At 34.1% G+C, this 20393-nt stretch overlaps 1 protein-coding gene across 1 annotated transcript in view; it reads left to right on the top strand.

Moving 5' to 3' along the window:
- Positions 1-18666, top strand: part of NCKAP1 (NCK associated protein 1) — a 95406-nt gene extending 76740 nt beyond the window's left edge. Inside the window, exons 24-31 of the mRNA XM_059928282.1 lie at positions 3910-4003; positions 9497-9579; positions 10032-10112; positions 12132-12225; positions 14701-14817; positions 15408-15517; positions 16605-16694; positions 17729-18666. Of these exons, the coding sequence (XP_059784265.1) occupies positions 3910-4003; positions 9497-9579; positions 10032-10112; positions 12132-12225; positions 14701-14817; positions 15408-15517; positions 16605-16694; positions 17729-17845 (786 nt within the window). The 3' untranslated portion in view covers positions 17846-18666. The remainder of the gene's footprint in view (positions 1-3909; positions 4004-9496; positions 9580-10031; positions 10113-12131; positions 12226-14700; positions 14818-15407; positions 15518-16604; positions 16695-17728) is intronic.
- Positions 18667-20393: the final 1727 nt, after the last annotated feature.

Below are 20393 nucleotides of genomic sequence, written 5' to 3'. Positions count from 1 at the left end.
TCTCTGGAGAAAGGTATCTTCATCCTAGGATTCAAATGATTCCTGCAAATAATTTTTCACATGCAGTCAGCTCCAGCTGAAGAGTGGAAGTCTGTTGGAGATTAGGGGAGGGAGGAGGGACGAGGTCTAATACATCTGGCTGGCTACAGTGATTCTTAGGTCGTTCTCCCTTTCTCTCCGGCCACCTTCTGTTCCTGATGTTCCTGAAAGTAGAGTCCTCCTTGTCAGCATCACTTCTTAAGACGGTGAGGAGAAGTTGGGTGTGTAATGACCACCCCCCCACCCCCGCACCTTACAGACATGTAATAACCCTCTTGTTATCAAGCCCAAGTCTTCCTTTCTATGCCACTGCCTACAATTTCTGAATCCTACCTAGGCCCTGAGGCTTCCATTAGCTTGCCTTCTGCATAGTATCTCCCCTGCAGGAACTTAACTGCTCAAATTTCTCTTCTCCACTTATTCTTTGCTCCAGTTTTCATCTTCTAGAATTTTGTTGGCATCTCTCATTAGGTCTTCTTTCTTCTGTTGTTTCCTTTGTTACCAAAGATTTATGCCTTTTTATTTTTTTCCTATCACTTCAGTGTATTTCTGGAAGAAGCAGAGTTTAGACATGCATATAGAGTTCTCTACATTTAGCCAGCACTTCCATGTAGTCTACATACTTGTTTGAACATTTCTACAGGACAAATTTCTGAAAGTGGATCAAAGAATATGTACATTTACATTTTTTTCTGATATTGTCAAATATCCCTCAGTAAAGATTATAACTCACACTCTCCATATTAGAGCATGATGATGCCGATATAGCATTTTAATCTTTATGAAATTAGTGAATACAGTGTTTTGGGGGGAATTATAATATATTTAAGATAGTTCTGTAAGATCTTAGCTTTTAATTTTCTCTTTTTATTTGCCATTTATTTATTATTTATATATATATAAATATATATATTATTATATATTATTATATTATATATATATTATATATATTATATATATATAATATTATATATATATATTATATATTATATATATATTATTATTTATATCTAAACTGACATAAACTAAATATAAACTAAATATTTATATTTAGTTTTTAGTTTTAGATATTATTTATATCTAAACTGACATAAACTAAATATTATGTGGCTGCATCTTCTTTTTATCTTAAAGATTACCTTAATTGATTGTTTCAGTTCCTGTTTTAGCTGAGGACCTTTTTATTTCAGAGTAAATCTGTGGGCCAATTAAAAAAAACGAAAGCTTCTTTATATTTAATGGTTGTGAGTAAATTGGGTGTCAGACATAGTCAACACTATGCACATGTAATAATGATAAAACGTGCTTATTACTTTCTGGAGAAGAAAACAACCAGTGTCTCCATTCCTACTAAAATTCTTGGGGTGTTTCATTTGGAGTTGTGCCCATCGAGTCAACTTCTTCCAGTCTTGCCAGTTCTTTCAGTTCTTCTAGTTCTTCAGAGTCCTAGAAGGATGAAGTAAGAAATTTAAATATGAATTGTGCCAAGAATTTAACACTTTCTAACAGAAAACCAACATTTTTTTTAGTAGTCTTGATTCGTTTCACTTGATTAGTCTCAGTTTGTTCCAGACTATTTAGTTACAATTCCTAGTTCCAGCATTTGGGCCATTTGTCAGAGATATTAATCAATGGCTTTAAATGTATAGAAAGCTCTGTTTCAGGGTGCAATTGAGGGAGAAAAGAAATGTATATAAACTGTACTTTTAAGAGGAGACATCATTAACTTTTTTTTAAGAGTAATGTGCAAACAGATACTTCGGGGTAATCGTTCTTAAAGCATGGTCCCCAGGTCAGCAGTGGCAGCCTTGCCTTGGATCTTAATAAAAATGCACCAGTTTTGGTTCTACCTAAGACATGCTGAATCAGAACCTGTGGAGCTAGAGCCCAGCAAGTCCTCCAGATCATTCTGATGCACACTGAAGATTAACAACCATTTCTTTAGGGATTAAGAGCGTGGATTTTAAAATCAGGCATACCTGAATTCAAATTCCAAATTCCACTGTTTAATATCTATAACTTTGGGCAAGTTATCTAACTTCTCTGAACCTTAGTTTTCTCAGTTGTAAAATTGGACTGTCACCTCCCTCATTTGGATCAGGGTAAATGGGATTGTTTGTAAATTGCCTAGTAGAGGAGCTTAAAAATGATTACAGAATCTTACTATTAAATATATACAATAATTTATTGATTCTAAAACAATTATCCTATATTAGCATTTCTGAAATTATACGTCTTATATGATTAGAAAACATTGTGTTAGTTTTAATTGGTAGAGTTTTTTTCTTTTTTCTTTTTTAATTTATTTATTTTATTTATTTATTTTTGGTTGCATTGGGTCTTCGTTGCTGTGCGCAGGCTTTCTCTAGTTGCGGCGAGCGGGGGCTACTCTTCATTGCGGTGCGCTGGCTTCTCATTGCAGTAGCTTCTCTTCTTGCGGAGCACAGGCTCTACGCGCACGGGCTTCAGTAGTTGCAGCGTGCGGGCTTCAGTAGTTGCAACACGCGGGCTCAGTAGTTGTGGCTTGTGGGCTCTAGAGTGCAGGCTCAGTAGTTGTGGTGCACTGGCTTAGTTGCTTCGCGGCATGTGGGATCTTCCCGGACCAGGGCTCGAACCCATGTCCCCTGCATTGGCAGGTGGATTCTTAACCACTGTGCCACCAGGGAAGCCCGAGTTTTTTCTTAATGGCACATTAGATAATGGTGCATTTAAAATTCATTGCTGTCTTTGATTCACTGATAACATGATATTATGTTCAAGGTGCATGAGCACAGTCAAGATTGAGCATATATTTGAGTGTATATTGATTGATGGAACAAGTATTGAATTGGTCTCAGAGAGAGCAGGTAGTCTAATTAGACACTGTAGAAGTTGAATTTAGCAAATAAACGTGACTGGAGCTGAACATCTGAATGAGAGCATAAACAGAAATGATCTCAAGTGGAACATAAGCAAAATTCATACTAGTATAGGAAAAATTACTTTTATAGATTTTCCATGTAGTTTTCCATGCTCCCCTTAAATCATTTGTCATCAGCCTTTGGCTTGTAACACAACCACTATGGCACTTTAACAATATGCTTGCTACATAACATCTCCACACCCAGACCTGCTGAATTGAGATATCCAGGCTTTCCAAATACATATACCCACTATCTCTGTCAGAATAAAATTAATTATATTTGTTTGAGTTATAATTTTTAAATGAAATTACTTTTCCAGTATTCCTTTTAAGAAAAGCATTGTTTAATGAGTTATACTTTTCTTAATTAGCTATCCTTCACTCTCTTCCCTCTCTTCTCTTCCCTTTTCTCACTGGTCCCTGAAAGAGGAGGTTGATAGTTGACATTTCCATTTTGTGCTAGGAAACATTGCTCTGTTCTCTGTGAAGTGGTACCATATCCCTACAAGTTTTTCTCCCTCTGATTTTATATATATATATATATATATATATATATATATATATATCCAATGATGAATTCTAGGCTATCTTTAGCCAGCTTTAACTTTAGCAAGTTCTTTTTGTTTTAGTTGGAATTTATTGCTCTCTATATCCACTTCAGTGTCTGCTTTTTATTATTGGTGCTGTTCTGTGTCTAAGCAGAAGATAATCCTTTATCCTACTACTTATCTTTATTGCTTTTTCCTGAACTCCTCCCTTCTTGAATTTGCAAACTGAAGGAAAACATTAATTTTATGTAAATAATTTTAAAATTCTTTTATGAAAACAATAACAAAAACAGCATAGAGCATCTAGATTTCATGTATTATTTTTCCCACTTGCTAGATTGTAATTTCCAAGCATGTTCTTATCTCATCAACATAAGGAGGTCTATGCCTGACCTAGGATCTTTCTTTTCTTTTCTTTAGAAACTTGTGGTGGAGAATGTTGATGTGCTAACACAAATGAGGACCAGCTTTGACAAACCCGACCAGATGGCTGCGCTCTTTAAAAGATTATCGTGTGGGTAACTCATGATACTTTTTATAAGCATTACAAACACCTTGACACTCAGTATTTAGCTTTTGCTCAAATTTTATAAATATAAATATAAGTAGTAAGTTATGAAAAGTACTCTTCAGTAATGAGGAGAACTGGAAAATTTTTGCAGTCAAAGGATCTTTTAAGTGAATGGCTTACCTGTTTCATAATTTTTTTTTCTTTTCCATACTCTTAGTACCATGTGTCAAATATTTGATATCATTATCAATTAGTTCATGAACCCATTAAATTAAATACAATAAATCTATATTAATTTAGACTAAAGGAGATTTAACTTTTGAGTCTGTAATTTTCTGAAAATCAACTTTATCGAGGTATTGCTTATGTAAGTAAAATGCACACATTTAAGTGAATGGTGTGATGGATTTTGACAAATGTTGTATACATCCACATAACCATTACCACAGTCAAGAGGTAGAGCAGTCCCATCACCTCAGAAAGCTTCTCATGACTCTTTGTAGTCAGTTTCACACCCCTAGACAGTGACTGCTCTGATTTCTATCACTGTAGATTAAATTTGCCTGTTCTAAAACTTCATATAAACAGAATCACAGAGTATATACTCTTTCGTATATATTGTTGAGATTCACCCCTCTGTGTTAAGTGAATCAGTAGTTTGTTCCTTTGTATTGCTAACTAGTATTCATTGCATGAAAACCTGAGCCTACAACTTAAAAAAATGTCTTCTTGATACTGATTCTTTGTGGGAGATATGTGAAATAGCAGTGAATCTTAAGTGTTTATTAAAGTATGTTTAGCCAAGTACCTATTTTAGATGTACTTGAATTAATTTCATTTGATTTTTGTCCTTGAACTCAAAGTTATAATTAAAAATTATTTTAAAGTCATACTTACTGATTCATTCAAAAGCCTTTACAACATTAAAAATTTAGTGAAATTCTAAATTAAATATTCTCTGTATTTGAGAAAACCAGAGTTTATTTTCCCAAATAAAAAATAACCCTGAAGTAAATTAAAGATGCATGTATTTTATATACTTCCCCTTTGATGTTTTTCTTTTAAATGTTTTGCAGCTATATCAAATTTTATAAAACTATAAAATGATTTAGAGAATCACTTTATTAGGCTATCTTATCCTGCTTTTAAAAATACAAACTTTGGGACTTTCCTGGTGGCACAGTGGTTAAGAATCCGCCTGCCAATGCAGAGGACACGGGTTTGAGCCCTGGTCCGGGAAGATTCCACATGACATGGAGCAAGTCTGTGTGCCACAAATACTGAGCCTGCACTCTAGAGCCCATGAGCCACAACTACTGAGCCCTTGTGCCACAACTACTGAAGACTGTGCGCCGCAACTAGAGAAAGCCCACACGCAGCAACAATGACCCAACGCAGCCAAAAAATAAATGAATAAAAAAATACAAAATTATTTAATAAAAATTACACTGAAAGGGGGAAAAGTCAAGTTTACTGTATGGAACTTTATAAAATGAAATTTAAAAAATGAAAAAGGAAAGATTGACTTGGTAGCATTATAGGGAGGAGGAGTGTGAATAAATACTTAGTAAGGGGACTTCCCTGGTGGCGCTTAGGAATCCACCTGCCAATGCAGGGAACCCAGGTTCGATCCCTGGTCCAGGAAGATCCCACATGCCGCGGATCAACTAAGCCCGTGCACCACAGCTACTGAGCCTGTACACCACAACTACTGAAGCCCGCGTGCTGCAACTACTGAGCCCGCGTGCTGCAACTGCTGAAGCCTGTGTGCCTAGAGCCCATGCTCTGCAACAAGAGAAGCCACCGCAATAAGAAGCCTGTGCACCGCAACTAGAGAAAGCCCGTGCACGGCAACGAAGACCCAACGCAGCCAAAATAAATTAAAAAAATTTTTTTTCAAATCTTAGTAGGATATTATTTTTTAAATCCCTATCTGATCTCTTTTGTTCATTGTTTTTCTTTTTAACATCTTTATTGGAGTATAATTGCTTTACAATGGTGTGTTAGTTTCTGCTTTATAACAAAGTAAATCAGCTATACATATACATATATCCCCATATCCCCTCCCTCTTGCGTCTCCCTCCCACCCTCCCTATCCCACCCCTCTAGGTGGTCACAAAGCACCGAGCTGATCTCCCTGTGCTATGCGGCTGCTTCCCACTAGCTGTCTGTTTTACATTTGGTAGTGTATATATGTCCATGCCACTCTCTCACTTCATCCCATCTTATTACCCTTCCCCCTCCCGGTGTCCTCGAGTTCATTCTCTACGTCTGCGTCTTTATTCCTGTCCTGCCCCTAGGTTCTTCAGAACCATTTTTTTTCCTTTTTTTTTTGGATTCCTTATATATGTGTTAGCATACGGGTATTTGTTTTTCTCTTTCTGACTTACTTCACTCTGTATGACAGACTCTAGGTCCATCCACCTCACTACAAATAACACAATTTTATTTCTTTTTATGGCTCAGTAATATTCCATTGTATATATGTACCACATCTTCTTTATCCATTCATCTGTCGATGGACACTTAGGTTGCTTCCATGTCCTGGCTATTGTAAATAGTTCTGCAATGAACATCGTGGTACATGACTCTTTTTGAATTATGGTTTTCTCAGGGTATATGCCCAGTAGTGGGATTGCTGGGTGTATGGTAGTTCTATTTTTAGTTTTTTAAGGAACCTCCATACTGTTCTCCATAGTGGCTGTATCAATTTACATTCCCACCAGCAGTACAGGAGGGCTCCCTTTTCTTCACACCCTCTCCAGCATTTATTGTTTGTAGACTTTTTGATGATGGCCATTCTGACTGGTGTGAGGTGATAACCTCATTGTAGTTTTGATTTGCATTTCTCTAATGATTAGTGATGTTGAGCATCCTTTCATGTGTTTGTTGGCAATCTTCTGTTCATTGTTATACTATATACTTATGTTTTCTAGTATGTTTTACTTTATTATTTTTTTTATTATTTTTCACATTTCTTTAATTTTTAAATACTCATTTGATCACCCAACTGGCCTTAACCCTACTTAATTTCATGCTAATAAACAACATTTTGACTGTGTCATCTGGTTAGAAGCAGCTAATCCACTGCAGTGTTCAATGCATGTTTACTGTTACTTTAACTCTTCTACTCGTGGATTTGAAACAAAATCTTTTTTGTGATTTGGAAAAAGAAAAGATCTGCTTGAGACTGACTTATTTAGGGGAATAGAGAAAGCTACGCTGTGAGTTGAACTGTTTTCCAGAATACTCTCTTTTGTCTCTGATCTCTTCTTTACCTTTGTGCTGCCTTTATCCCACATACAGAAATTGATTTACTTTTGTAGCAGTTTGATTTTCATAGTCAACAAACACATTCTTTTAAATACCCTAAAAAAGAGAAAGCAATATAATTTATTAAAAGTAGCTCTGGGGAATTCCCTGGAGGTCCAGTAGTTAGGTACTTTCACTGCCATGGCCCGGATTCAATCCCTGCTTGGGGAACTAAGATCTTGCAAGCCATGTGGTGCGGCCAAAAAAAAAAAGAAAAGTAGCTCTGAATTGGGAGACAATCTGAAATTAACTTTTAATTTTTTGGAATTTCTGACTATGTGACTTGAGCAAATTTATTTTATTTATTAAAACAATAAGTTAAACAAGATTTCTTAATGTGAAGTTTCTCAGAACTTTTAATATATTGTTATTGTGCATATTCAAGAGGAGGTTATAGATACAGTCTTTGCAAACTTCATTAAATTCTGAGTAACATCCTTTGGGAAGTATATGATTATATCACACTACTTATTTTCTGATTGTTCACCTTATTCTCTGCATTCTTTTTTCTGGGTTTGCTGTCTTGTTTTTTGGACTGGAATGCCCTTTTGTTCTCACTCCTCCTTTATGCCCATAAATTGGATGACATATTCTCAGAGAAATATTTTCTTTTACCCTCATTTCTTCTCTCCTTATCTGGATAGTAACTACTTTCTAGTCTCATTTCTTGAATAACCATTTTATTGAACATCTTCTAGTCTTCTGGGTCTTAAGCACTCTGCTGAGTGCCATAGATAAATAAAAAGATTAATAAGACTTTGCGCCTGTGGAATTTATAACATATTTGTGCCTTACATCGTTTTGTTAACACTCTGTTTTAATTCTCATCACATTTTGGCTTATATTTATGCCTTTCCATGTGTATTAATAAAAGATGCTTATGGTAAAGGTTTAAACAAACCACACAGGAGGTAGAAGGTCAAAACAAAATTCTCTCCATACCTACTTCTCAAAGGTGTAACTACAGTTAACAGTTTTCTATACATCTGTCAAGAAATTTATTATGTATATACAAATATGTGTGTGTCTGTATATATGTGTATACATATATACCTTCTCTCATATAAATAAGATCATATTTTCTTAGTTTTCTTGACCGTCCATTTAGACTGTTATTAAGGTCTAGACTATTATTTTGTTTATGTTTGCTTTCTTATTATATAGTACAATGACTTGTATATAGGGAGTAATTCAATAAATTTTGGCTTTTTAAACTACGAAGGTATTGATCCTTCTAATTCTAATCTCTCTTGATTTTATTTAACCAAGTTTTGATATTGAATATAATAGCAATAAATTTCAGAACAATGTTCTCTAACCAAAATGTAAGTGATCAAATCCATTCATAGTCTTCAGAAACCTGGTCTTACTGCTTATGATCTCAATAGTCATTTTTTGTTTCTGGACTCTCTAGACCTCAACAACTTAATTTAGCATCTCCAAGTTCCAGGGCCAGTTGATTTTTTTTTTTTTTTTGGCTGCATCGGGTCTTAGTTGCGGCACACGGGATCTTCGTTGAGTCATGTGGCATCTTTTGTTGCGGTGCGCTGGCTCCTCATTGTGTTGCATGGGCTTCTCTCTAGTTGTGGCATGCAGGTTTTTTTCTCTCTAGTTGTGGCACGTGGTCTGCAGAGCACGCGGGCTGTGTAGTTTGTGGCGTGCGGGCTCTTTCATTGAGGTGTGTGAGCTCAGTAGTTGTGGTGCACGGGCTTAGTTGCCCGGAGGCGTGTGGGATCTTAGTTCCCCGACCAAGGATTGAGCCCTCATCCCCTGCATTGGAAGGTGGATTCTCTACCACTGGACCACCAGGGAAGTCCCGCCAGTTGATTTTTGAGGATCCACTCTGATCAGCTTCTTCTTTTTCCCCTAGTCTCTCTCTCCTTCCTCCTATCACTACCATTAATGTGATAGGATTATACAGGTGGCTACTTGCGTGATTGTTTCAGGATTCTGATGAACCATCTAAACCATTTTAAAGAACAGAGTGTACTCCACTGGAAGTAAACTATAATTTCCTAATTTTAATATCAATTTTCAGTACCCTTGCCTCTTTAATCATTGGTTGTAATCAAATTGTTTTTAATTGTGCCTTTTATCATGGGGATTTTATGACTAAGAGTTTTCTCCATGGTTAAGAAAGAATCCAATTCACTCTCTTCTTTTCTCCCCTTCCTTCAAATTTAGCTGTTGACAGTGTCTTGAAGAGGATGACAATAATTGGTGTAATTTTATCCTTCCGATCATTGGCACAAGAAGCACTTAGAGATGTAAGAAACCATTATGAGTACATATCCTATAGCCAAATAATCCTTTTTAATTTCCCAGAAATTTAAAAGTAACTTTAAAAATTTATAGTTGGCAGTAATATAATTAAAATTCCAGTTTTCATAGTTTATATGAAATAAAGCATATAAAAATTATAGTTACTTAAACTCATTTTTTGTTTTGGTATTGAAATTTAGGGGATAAAACTTGCCTGAATATTGTGCTACTTTTTCAACCTTTTTCTTCATTAGAGCATTTTCCATTTTGACTATACTTGGTTTGGCATCAAATACATTCTGTTTATGTGTATTGTAGTACTTTAGAAAATCACTTGAAAATAGATAAAGTAAAATAATTTTATGCAAACTAGAAGTAATTGAATGATAATATCTCATAAGTTTAGAGGTTGCTTTTTAAAAATAATTCTGCATTCTTAATTTGTTTTCCTGCCTAGGTCTTGTCCTACCACATTCCTTTTCTTGTCAGTTCAATTGAAGATTTCAAGGATCACATTCCAAGAGAAACTGATATGAAGGTAATAAAACTTCTATTTGGATTTTACAGTTTCTAAAAATGACATATTTAACTTACATATGAAGTAAAACTTAATAAATCCTAAGCTACTATAAAGTTTATATTTTAGAGTGATGGGTTAGCATGCTTGCCTTTGAAAATGCATCTTAGAGAGCTCAGCACCAAAATACTATATAGGCATTTTGAAAGTCAATCTTCCTTGATCACCTATAGCAATGTAAAATGGGTTAATATCAATCACCTTTTCCTTAAACTGATAGCTATTTATACATGGTCATAAGCAGAATGAAAAAGATAAGCCAGTGAAATGAGAGTTGTTTTGTTTTAAATAAAGCTAATTTCAGTTTTTAAAAATTGATGTTAAAAAGTCTTATAAAAGGATGTTAATTATAGGCTATAATTTTTAAAATTAGTATCCTGTTTTAAACAAATAAATATAAGAAGGTTGGTAGCCTTACCAGAGTCCACAGGTTTTGTTTGTTTTGTAAATTTATTGATCATGAAATACAGCCACTGATTTAATCCCAGCAAAGATTTACCAGTGGTTACACATCTAGTAATTGACCTATCATATCTATATTTTCTAAACTTTCATGTTTCTTGGAAAGATTATTTTCTGTTTTGCATATTTTGAAAAGCTCTGACTTGAAAAAGTTATTTCTAAACTTTTTGTATGGCGTTCAAGTCTCAAATTTATTTTTGAGGCTTATCTTCCATTACTTGTTCCATCCTTCTCTCGCTCTCTTCACTTTCTTACTCTATCCCTCTCTTCCATTGGGTCCTGTAAGATGACCAAATCTTGTTGTGTGCATTCTCACATTTTCTACTTTGTTCTGTAATTTATTCTTCCTGAAAATCCTGGCTTCTATTTTTGCCTTTTGAAATCCTGCTCATCTGTTAATGCCTGATTCAATTGCCATCTTCTAAGAAATATTGCTGGATCCCCAAGTGATCATTTCATCTCTTCTTTCTTCTTTTTTTTTAGTATTATCAGAGAACTTTTTGTTTGTTCATTGTAGAATTAAATATATTCTGCCTTGTATTATAGTTGTGTTTTTACACTTAAATTTATACTAGATTGTAAACTTTTGTTGTTGTAATATCAAGGCTAACCAATTATGTAGGTAGTTTTTTGTTGTTTTTTGTTGTTTTTTTTTTTAAGTTTTGGCTGTGTTGGGTCTTCGTTGCTGTGTGCGGGCTTTCTCTGATTGCGGTGAGCAGGGGCTACTCTTCGTTGCAGTGCACGAGCTTCTCACTGCAGTGGCTTCTCTTGTTGCGGAGCACGGGCTCTAGGCGCACGGGCTTCAGTAGTTGTGGTGCACCGGCTTAGTTGCTCTGCGGCACGTGGGATCTTCCCAGACCAGGGATCAAACCTGTGTCCCCTGCATTGGCAGGTGGATTCTTAACCACTGTGCCACCAGGGAAGTCCCATGTAGGTAGTTTTTAACTGAGTTATTGAGCAGAGTATCCGTGAAATCCATATATGATACCAAAAAAAATTAATCATTTGAAATTGCTTTATCAGGTTTTAAATTAGTACTCCTTTAAAAATCTATTATAATAAGTAATTTACTGTATTTATAGATACAATATGATTAGGCATAGAGCCACTATAATTTTTAATTAAACAAGTATGGACATAAAACATAAGGCCAGTAATTTTGATTCACTTTTGTTCATTTTTTCATATCTGTTGGTTTGATCTTGATCTTACACTTATGCTTCCAAGAAAAATAGTAGCTTTAGAATGATTCTGTTGGAATTCCCATAGAAAGTATACAAGTTTTGTTTGGCTTAGTAGTGTCAAGTTATAATCAGCAGTGCACACACACAAAATACTAAATCAGCTTGTTCAATGAAGTTAGTTGTGCTGTAGTTCCCTTCTACAGCCAATTTTCTGAAATTCTCCAGTGTTCTTGTAGGCAGACTCTAATTTAAACACTATACCTTTTCTTACTAAAGTGAGATTTCTCAGAAATTTGTTAGAATATTTCTTACTCTATAATTCTTATTTTTTTAGGTTGCAATGAATGTATATGAATTGTCATCAGCTGCTGGATTACCTTGTGAGATTGATCCTGCCTTGGTGGTAGCTCTTTCCTCACAAAAATCAGGTAAAATGCATTAGTAATTATGTAGTAGTCTTAGTAAATAACCAGGACAACACAGATATAGGTGTGATACTTATCTATTTGTTCAACTTCCTGCTTTATATCAAGGGTTTTCTTTGTTTGTTGTACATACAGATTAGATATTTAAGTCACAAGACTGTATGAGGTTATTAAGCCCATTTAGTGTGCAGAAATGAAGAGGATCAGAGTCTGAGTCCTGGTACACTCTCAAGTTTAAGAGTTCAGGGAGAAGAGGAAGAACTACTAAAAGAGAAACTTGAGAAGGGAAGGATCTGTGAAGGAGAAGAAAAACCAGGAAAGAATCGCTTTGAGGAGAGTGGAAAGGGAATGATCAGCTATTTAGAATTAATACGTGTGACAAGAGCAGTGTCAGTGGAGTCTTAGAGGCAAAAGGCTCATTAAAGAGGGCTTAGGAGAAAACAAATTAGAGATAATGAGTATAAAACAACTCTCTCACAGAGTTTTACTGTAAAAAGGGGAGCGAAGAAATAAAATTATAGTAGCGGGAGGCAAGAATAAAATCAAGAGAAGGATATTTTTCAGATGGGGAAATAATAGCATTTGTATGCTGATGGAGATGGTCTAATAGATAGAAGCATTGTTATCTAGAAAAGGGTGTCCTGGGAATTCCCTGGCAGTCTAGTGGTTAGGACTCAGCTGTTTCACTGCCAGGGCCAGGGTTCAATCCCTGCTTGGGAAACTAAGATCCCGCAAGCTGCTATGCAGCCAAACAAACAAATAAATAAAATGTATAGAAAAATAGAAAAGGGTGTCCTATATTAATTGGACTAGAGCTACCTACCATAAAGAGTCTGTGCATTATTATGTAATATTAAACATTCAAAATATTTTAAAATCAGCCCTTTGAAATGTGGTACACAGAATTCTCTAGATATTTCTAGATTTTTCTACAAAGTAAAAACATTTCATCTGCTTCTGGTACTAAAATACCTTCCCCTACTTCCTTGGATGTAACATGGTGTTTGACTGAGTTCATCAGTTCTTTTTTGATTTGACATTACTTTTGTTTCATCATTCATGCAGTATGTTAATTATAGTCACATGGATAATTACTATAATTACTTGATTTGCCACAGCTATATTTTTCATAATCAGCCAGATTTTTTTTTCCTGAAATATAGTTGATTTATAGTGTTGTGCCAATCTCTGCTGTACAGCAAAGTGACTCAGTTATATACATACAGACATTCTTTTTTTTATATTCTTTTCCATTATGGTTTATCACAGGACATTGAATATAGTTCCCTGTGTTATACAGTAGGACCTTGTTGTTCATCCATCCTGTATATAATAGTTTACATCTGCTAATCCCACACTCCCAGTCCTTCCCTTCCCCACCCACCTCCCCCTTGGCAACCGGAAGTCTGTTTTCTATGTCTGTGAGTCTATTTCTGTTTTGTGGATAGGTTGATTTGTGCCATATTTTAGATTCCACATATAAGTGATATCATAAGGTATTTGTCTTTCTCTTCCTGACTGACTTCACTTAGTATAATAATCTCTAGTTACATCCGTGTTGTTGCAAGTGGCATTATTTCATTCTTTTTTAAGGCTGAGTAGTATTCCATTGTATATATGTACCACATCTTCTTTATCCATTATCTGTTGATGGACATTTAGGTTGTTTCCATGTTTTAGCTATTGTGAATAGTCATGACCAGCCAGATTTTTAAAATATATTCTGGCTCTTTTCTTATGTTCAATTCTTAGTTATATGTGTTGATAAATAGTAAGGTGACTAGACGTTCCCAGGTACCAGATAAGTGAAGTACATAGATAACCCACAATTTTAGTATATGGATACAATAAATATTTTAGATAAATTATTTTACAATAAATATTTAAAACCTTAGGACAATACTAGTTATATTCATTTATGACTGGTTTCTCCTGTCTTCTAAAATGGAGAGGTGAGAAATCCAGTCTTTCCACATTTATCTCTTCTTAATAGTACATTTCACTTATATCTATTTTAGAAAAAAAACTTAAGAGTTTTTTGGATGATTTTGCAGAGTAAGTTATGACATAATTTTCTATACTGAAACATAGAATTTTCCTATAAAGTAATTTATTATTAGTTTTCAATTAGGAAATTTTAGGATTCCAGTTATTCTAAACGTATTTTTAGTCCTATAGCTAAAACTGTATTTAGTTACAGGACTAATATTTTTAAACCTTACAGTTTAAAAAAAATTTTTTTTGCTTCATTGTTTTATTAGAGGTCCTTGAAATATGCCTGAGGACTTGATAATAGCCAATAGTAATGTGTTTTATTTCTATTCATTCTGTATTTCTTGTAACAAAATTGTAATCAGTTCTATAGAGACTCAGTAAAATACACAAAAATTAAAATGTGCTTTTTCTGGTTTAGATGATCAACTCTTAACTAATCTTGACAGAAATACCTTGACTTTATTTTTAATTTTTATCCCTTAGAAAACATAAGTCCAGAAGAAGAATATAAAATTGCCTGCCTCCTCATGGTCTTTGTGGCAGTTTCTTTGCCAACACTGGCCAGTAATGTGATGTCTCAGTATAGCCCTGCTATAGAAGGTAATAGTGGTTTAAAATTGTTTTGGCACTGGAAAAGTTAATGAGTTTTGACATAGTAGGTACTTTTCAATTAATTGATTTTTTTAATAATAAAAAGTGGGTTAAGTTCTGCCGCTTACTAGTTGTATAACCTTGAATAGTCAGTTTTTCTTTTTCTAAGCCCCAGTTTCGTATACACATATGGAATGTGTATATGTGAGCCTGTGGGTGCCTGAATGTGTGTGTGGAAGGGGATAGTGAAGGGAGTATCCAACTCTTAGGATTATTTTAAGGACTGAATGAGGAAATGTTTGTAAAGCAGCTAAGCACTTATTTTTTAAGTTTCCAAGACAATATAAAACTGATATATGGTTTCTTTTAGGAGTTTTTGAAAATGTGCCTGTTTAATACAGATATAATTATTTGTTGTTCTCTTCTACACTGTTTTTAAAAGCACTAGTTCTCATGAAAGTGAAGGGAGAGCAAGCAAGGCAGGTTATGCTTCAGCTCTGTTTTTAATCATGCCACTATTTATGTAGATTATGAAGTCATTAAAGATTTGATATTTTGGGATCACACAGAAACTACAAACCCTATTTGCGCTTTCTCAGGGCACTGCAACAACATACACTGCTTGGCCAAAGCCATCAACCAGATCGCTGCAGCTTTGTTTACAATTCACAAGGGAAGCATTGAAGATCGGCTTAAAGAATTTCTGGCGGTGTGTATAATCAAACAAAACTCATGACAATTTTTAGAGAAAATAAAAAATCGTAACTATGAAGTGTAACAAAGTAAATTCTCTTAATTAATTTATTTTTGGAATAAGGAATAGGTAAAGATAGGGCATTAAAGTCAAGGAGCAGTTAGTTTAGCATTTTTTCCTTTGACTTAGAAGTCTCTCATTTCTAGAGCTCTGCAATGTGACTTTTTTTTCTAAGCTGATGGTTGGACTGCCCTAGAATTTTGCCTAGAGTTTGAAAGAGGAAAAAACAAAACAAAGGAAAATTGAGGCAAAGGATGAATGTATCCCTCTAAAAGGATGTATTTTACTTATTTCCATTTATTTGGAGAAAGACTGTTAATGGAAACAAACTCAAAAGTAAGAATACTATTCACTGCCAAAAGAGGGTAGTAGTGCTAACTCCAGCCTCATGAAGTATAGCTTTTAGTTTCTATGGTAGTGTAGCTCTTTCTTCCCTTTATCAACTTACCATTTTCATATTTTAATTAAAAGAAAGATGCACTGTGATATAAAGAACACTAGAATATTTGCTTCTTTTTAAGTTATAAATCCTGTTAGCTTTAAAAATATATTTTTTTTATTTTTAAAGTAAACGTACTAGCAAACTAACTTGAGGACAAAATAACATCTATTTCAAAGAAAACAGTATTAAGAGTTAAAATTTTTCTTTTCATTTTCTTTATTTCCTTTATTTAAGACTTAATGTCTTAATCTCATTGTCGTCCTATTAATTCAAACTCAATGTGAAATTTTCTTCTTATTTGGGAATTAAAAAATATAGTTAATATAGCTACTGGGAAGAGAAAAAGCAATTTAAATCGTTTTTTAAAAAAAGACCTGTTCTGAAAAAAATCAGTTTTAAAGACCAGTAAGAATATTTGATTATATTTATTATCTTTGTATCTGTTTATACCTTAATAGCTCTTAAATTGTTGCTTGAATGTAAAGAACCTAAGCTCACCTTATGATGGAAATGTGTTGCAAGTTGAAGCATACTGAAAATAAGTGGTGAACATTTTATTTTAAAAAACTTATTTATTTAAAATGTATGTGTACTTTTAAGCTTGCATCCTCCAGTCTACTGAAAATTGGCCAGGAGACAGATAAAACAACAACAAGAAATAGAGAATCTGTTTATTTACTGCTAGATATGGTAAGTCTTATTTTAATTTTTGCTAACAACAAAAAAGTTCCAGTCATTCCTGATAGTCTTTTCTTGATGTTTCAGTCATTAAATTATAATAAGAGCTGATATATTTTTTTTTAAACATCTTTATTGGGGTATAATTGCTTTACAATGGTATGTTAGTTTCTGCTTTATAACAATGATGTATTTTTTTGACCATTTATATTCACTCCACCCAAGCCACACACTTTCTAATAATTGCTAAATAGACTGATATCACTTGTATTTTACCATATGGTAATCATATCAGAAAACAACAGAATAAAAGATCACCATTACCTATAGAGTATTCTTTTATGAATAGTTTTTCAACCTATTGGGAAACACTCAGGCTTTATATTTTCCTAGTGTATCAGTTTGAACTCGTTTCCGAATTTTCTGTTTTTTTACTTCATCCCACCCATCTAATAACATTTCCTGTAATTTTCTATGCCTCTTTAGTGCCTTCTCTTTACTGCCATGAAACCACCTGTGCTTGTTTCTACCATGTGATTCTTTCCTCACTTAGAATAATTTCCTTTATCTGCAGAGGTCTGTGTCTATCCTAATAATGATTCAGCGTACCTCGTAGCTCGAATCTTTTTTCAGATAGACTTTCTTGATTACTTTGGCCTATGTTAATTTTTCTTCTCTTTTGAACTCTCTGGAACTTAACAGCTTTCCACTTAATCGTAGATGGTCTCATGTTTGATTTGGCTTTTTAGCTTAGTGTTGGGTTCCAGTTAGACTTGATGATATGGACCACATTTTAAATGTGATATATTGTTGAGGGCAATGCAAGTGCTCAGTATTTCCTGTTGATTAATTGATTTAATTGAAAAGTAGTGATTTAAAATGTTTTGATAGCATACACTGTGGCACATTCGCATTTCAGATTTTAAAGTGAAAGGAAAATTTATGTCTATTCCCAATAACGGCAATATAAAATTATGCTTTACTAGTTGTCAGTAAATGTTACCATTATAAGTAAGTTGAATTGATGCATTTTTGGAATTTTTCAGATTGTGCAGGAATCCCCATTCCTGACAATGGATCTTTTGGAATCTTGTTTTCCTTATGTCTTGCTGAGAAATGCATACCATGCTGTCTACAAGCAAAGTGTTACATCTTCTGCATAAGATATCTACTTATTGAAGACAAGCACGCATTTTTGTTGCCTCGGTTTTACCTGTAAACTGTGGAACTATTTTACCTTAAGGCCTGAAAAACAGTTTCGTGGATTATTATAAATTTCTTTCATACAGTTGTGTTTTCGGATCATTGGTTTCTTAATATCGTTGTACTTCAGTATACTTGGTTGATTTAGGTTGCACATTCACTGAATTCACTGAAATTATTTCAATTTAGAGTATCATTTGTTTGAAAAACATGCATTCTCTATGTTTTTGATATTTGATAATGGAAAAAAAAAAACCTTTGCTTGTTTATTTCTGAAAAAGAATTGTATTTAGTGATTATTTTAGATAGTGATATAGCATTCATCTGTGTGTAAATTATTTCATATAGGGGAGAGTTCTGACCTGTACCTATTATGGTTCTTATTGAAAACAAAACTGGATGTGCATTTCTGTGATGTTATGAATACATTTCTACTTTATTTTGAAACATTTGCCAAACTAATTACTATAACACTGTATAACATTAAAAATGTTAAAGGACTGCTTAGCATTAGAAGCAGACTGTGTCCCAAAATTCTAAAACAGCAGCAAATGTTGTTGCTTGTATAAAGCCTAATGATAATTTTTAGACTAATTTCCATGGTGCCCTGTTGGCATTAGCACTACCATTGAACCCTGCTGTATAATAAACAATCTTAGACATTTATCAACTGTTGATACAAATGTTAGTCCCTAACCACTTTTTATATGTTTTAAATTTTTGAAATTCAAGTGTACCTGCCATAACATAAAATAAACACTAGACTGTATCACATTTTGAATGATTTCTTTAATTTGGGATCCTCAGAAATTTACTCAGTAATATGAAAGTTTTCATTTAAACTTAGTTTAAAATAAACTTTAATTTATTCTAGGAATGTCTAAGTAGCATGTTGATACCAGGTCACCTATTATAAGATTTGTTTAAATGTTTTGAAAAACATTCCTCTAGAAAAAATGTTAAAATTAGAAAATAAAATTCCATAGCTTTTTTTTTGTGGGGGGTGCGGGTGCGCTCCCCAGATCTTAGTTCTCTGGCCAGGGATCAAACCCGCGCCCCCTGCAGTGGAAGTGTGGAGTCCCAACCACTGGACTGCCAGGGAAGTCCTTCCATAACATTTTTTAAAAATTAAGAGCTAAAAGGAAACTTGTGTGCCATCAACTTGCTAATTTTATGTGTGAGCAAGTGGACAGATATATTTGAAAGATTGGGGGAAAAAATGGAATGATCATAGAATTAGTGAAAATGTTGAGAACTACTGCATCAGTCAGTAATGAATGGGAAAGACATAAAGGGCCTATTGCTTGGCAGTTGTCACGGAGGGCAGAGCAGCTCATTTAGTTTGAAAACTAACCAGATGTTTTGCTCTTTGATTGGCATTGTAAAGACTGTTTCTCAACAGCTGTGTATCTGGATATCGTATAGAGCTTCTGTTGTTCACAGCTTCTTCTGTATACGCCCTGGTAACTCGTGTTAAGATAAAAGAAAACTCCTGTGAACTTAGTTACAATTTTCTGTTGTTCAGATACTGGGATGAAATTGAAGTGCCACAAGATTATCATATTTCTATTTTGTGTATGATTTCTCCAGTCTGTATTTAAAGCAGGGAATAGTTGTCACTATCTGTTGAAAATTTCCAGTGGTTCCATGAGGATTTTCTAAAAGGGAAGGAATTTTTAAATGGAACGTTTTAAACTTGAAATAGCCTAAATACACAGGTAACAGTTGAAACTAAGATTAAGTGCTGTTTGCTTTGAAATATTAGGATCCTAGAGTGGTAATAACTTGTCGGTAATGATATCCTCGGAGGTATAGTAGGCATTTGAGTATGTACACTTTGATTGGGGTGATATGTTGAAGGGTATAAGGATGTACATAAGACATAATTTACCCCTCTTCAGGCCAAGAAAAAAATCGTTCTTTTATAGTCGTGTGAAGTTTACCTTGCCCCAGTTTTTTCTCATATATTCAAACTGGCTGACTGACTGGTGTCCTGTGTGATTGCTTTTTGCAGAGCCTTTCTACCTCCAAAAAATAAATTTAACATTTTAAAAAATAAAGTTAAAAGTAAATTGACTACTATTTTTAACATCTTGTTTTTCTTAACTTATTTTCTTCTGAATTTATACTACAACATACTGTTTTTATTGTTTTCTTAACAGTGATGTCATCATACCATGTATGCTTGCCTGTAATCTACTTATTTCACTCAAGTAGAAAAGGGTCTTTGATATTTATATTCTTTTTAAAGCCTTCATATATACCATAACTAGTTTTAACAGATTCATCTGGATGAACATTTAGACAGAATTCTTCTTTTTCATTACAGGCATACCTTGGAGATATTGTGGATTCAGTTCCAGACCACTACAATAAAGTGCATACCACAATAAAGCAAGTCACATGAATTTTTTGGTTTCCTGGTGCATATAAAAGTTATGTTTACACTGTACTGTAGTACGTTAACTGTGAAATAGTCTTATGTCTTAAAAAATGTACATACCTAAA

The sequence above is a fragment of the Balaenoptera ricei genome, chromosome 7 (genome assembly GCF_028023285.1).
Source record: "Balaenoptera ricei isolate mBalRic1 chromosome 7, mBalRic1.hap2, whole genome shotgun sequence".
Classification (NCBI taxonomy): Eukaryota; Metazoa; Chordata; class Mammalia; order Artiodactyla; family Balaenopteridae; genus Balaenoptera; species Balaenoptera ricei.
This window is presented reverse-complemented; position numbering and strand designations above follow the sequence as displayed.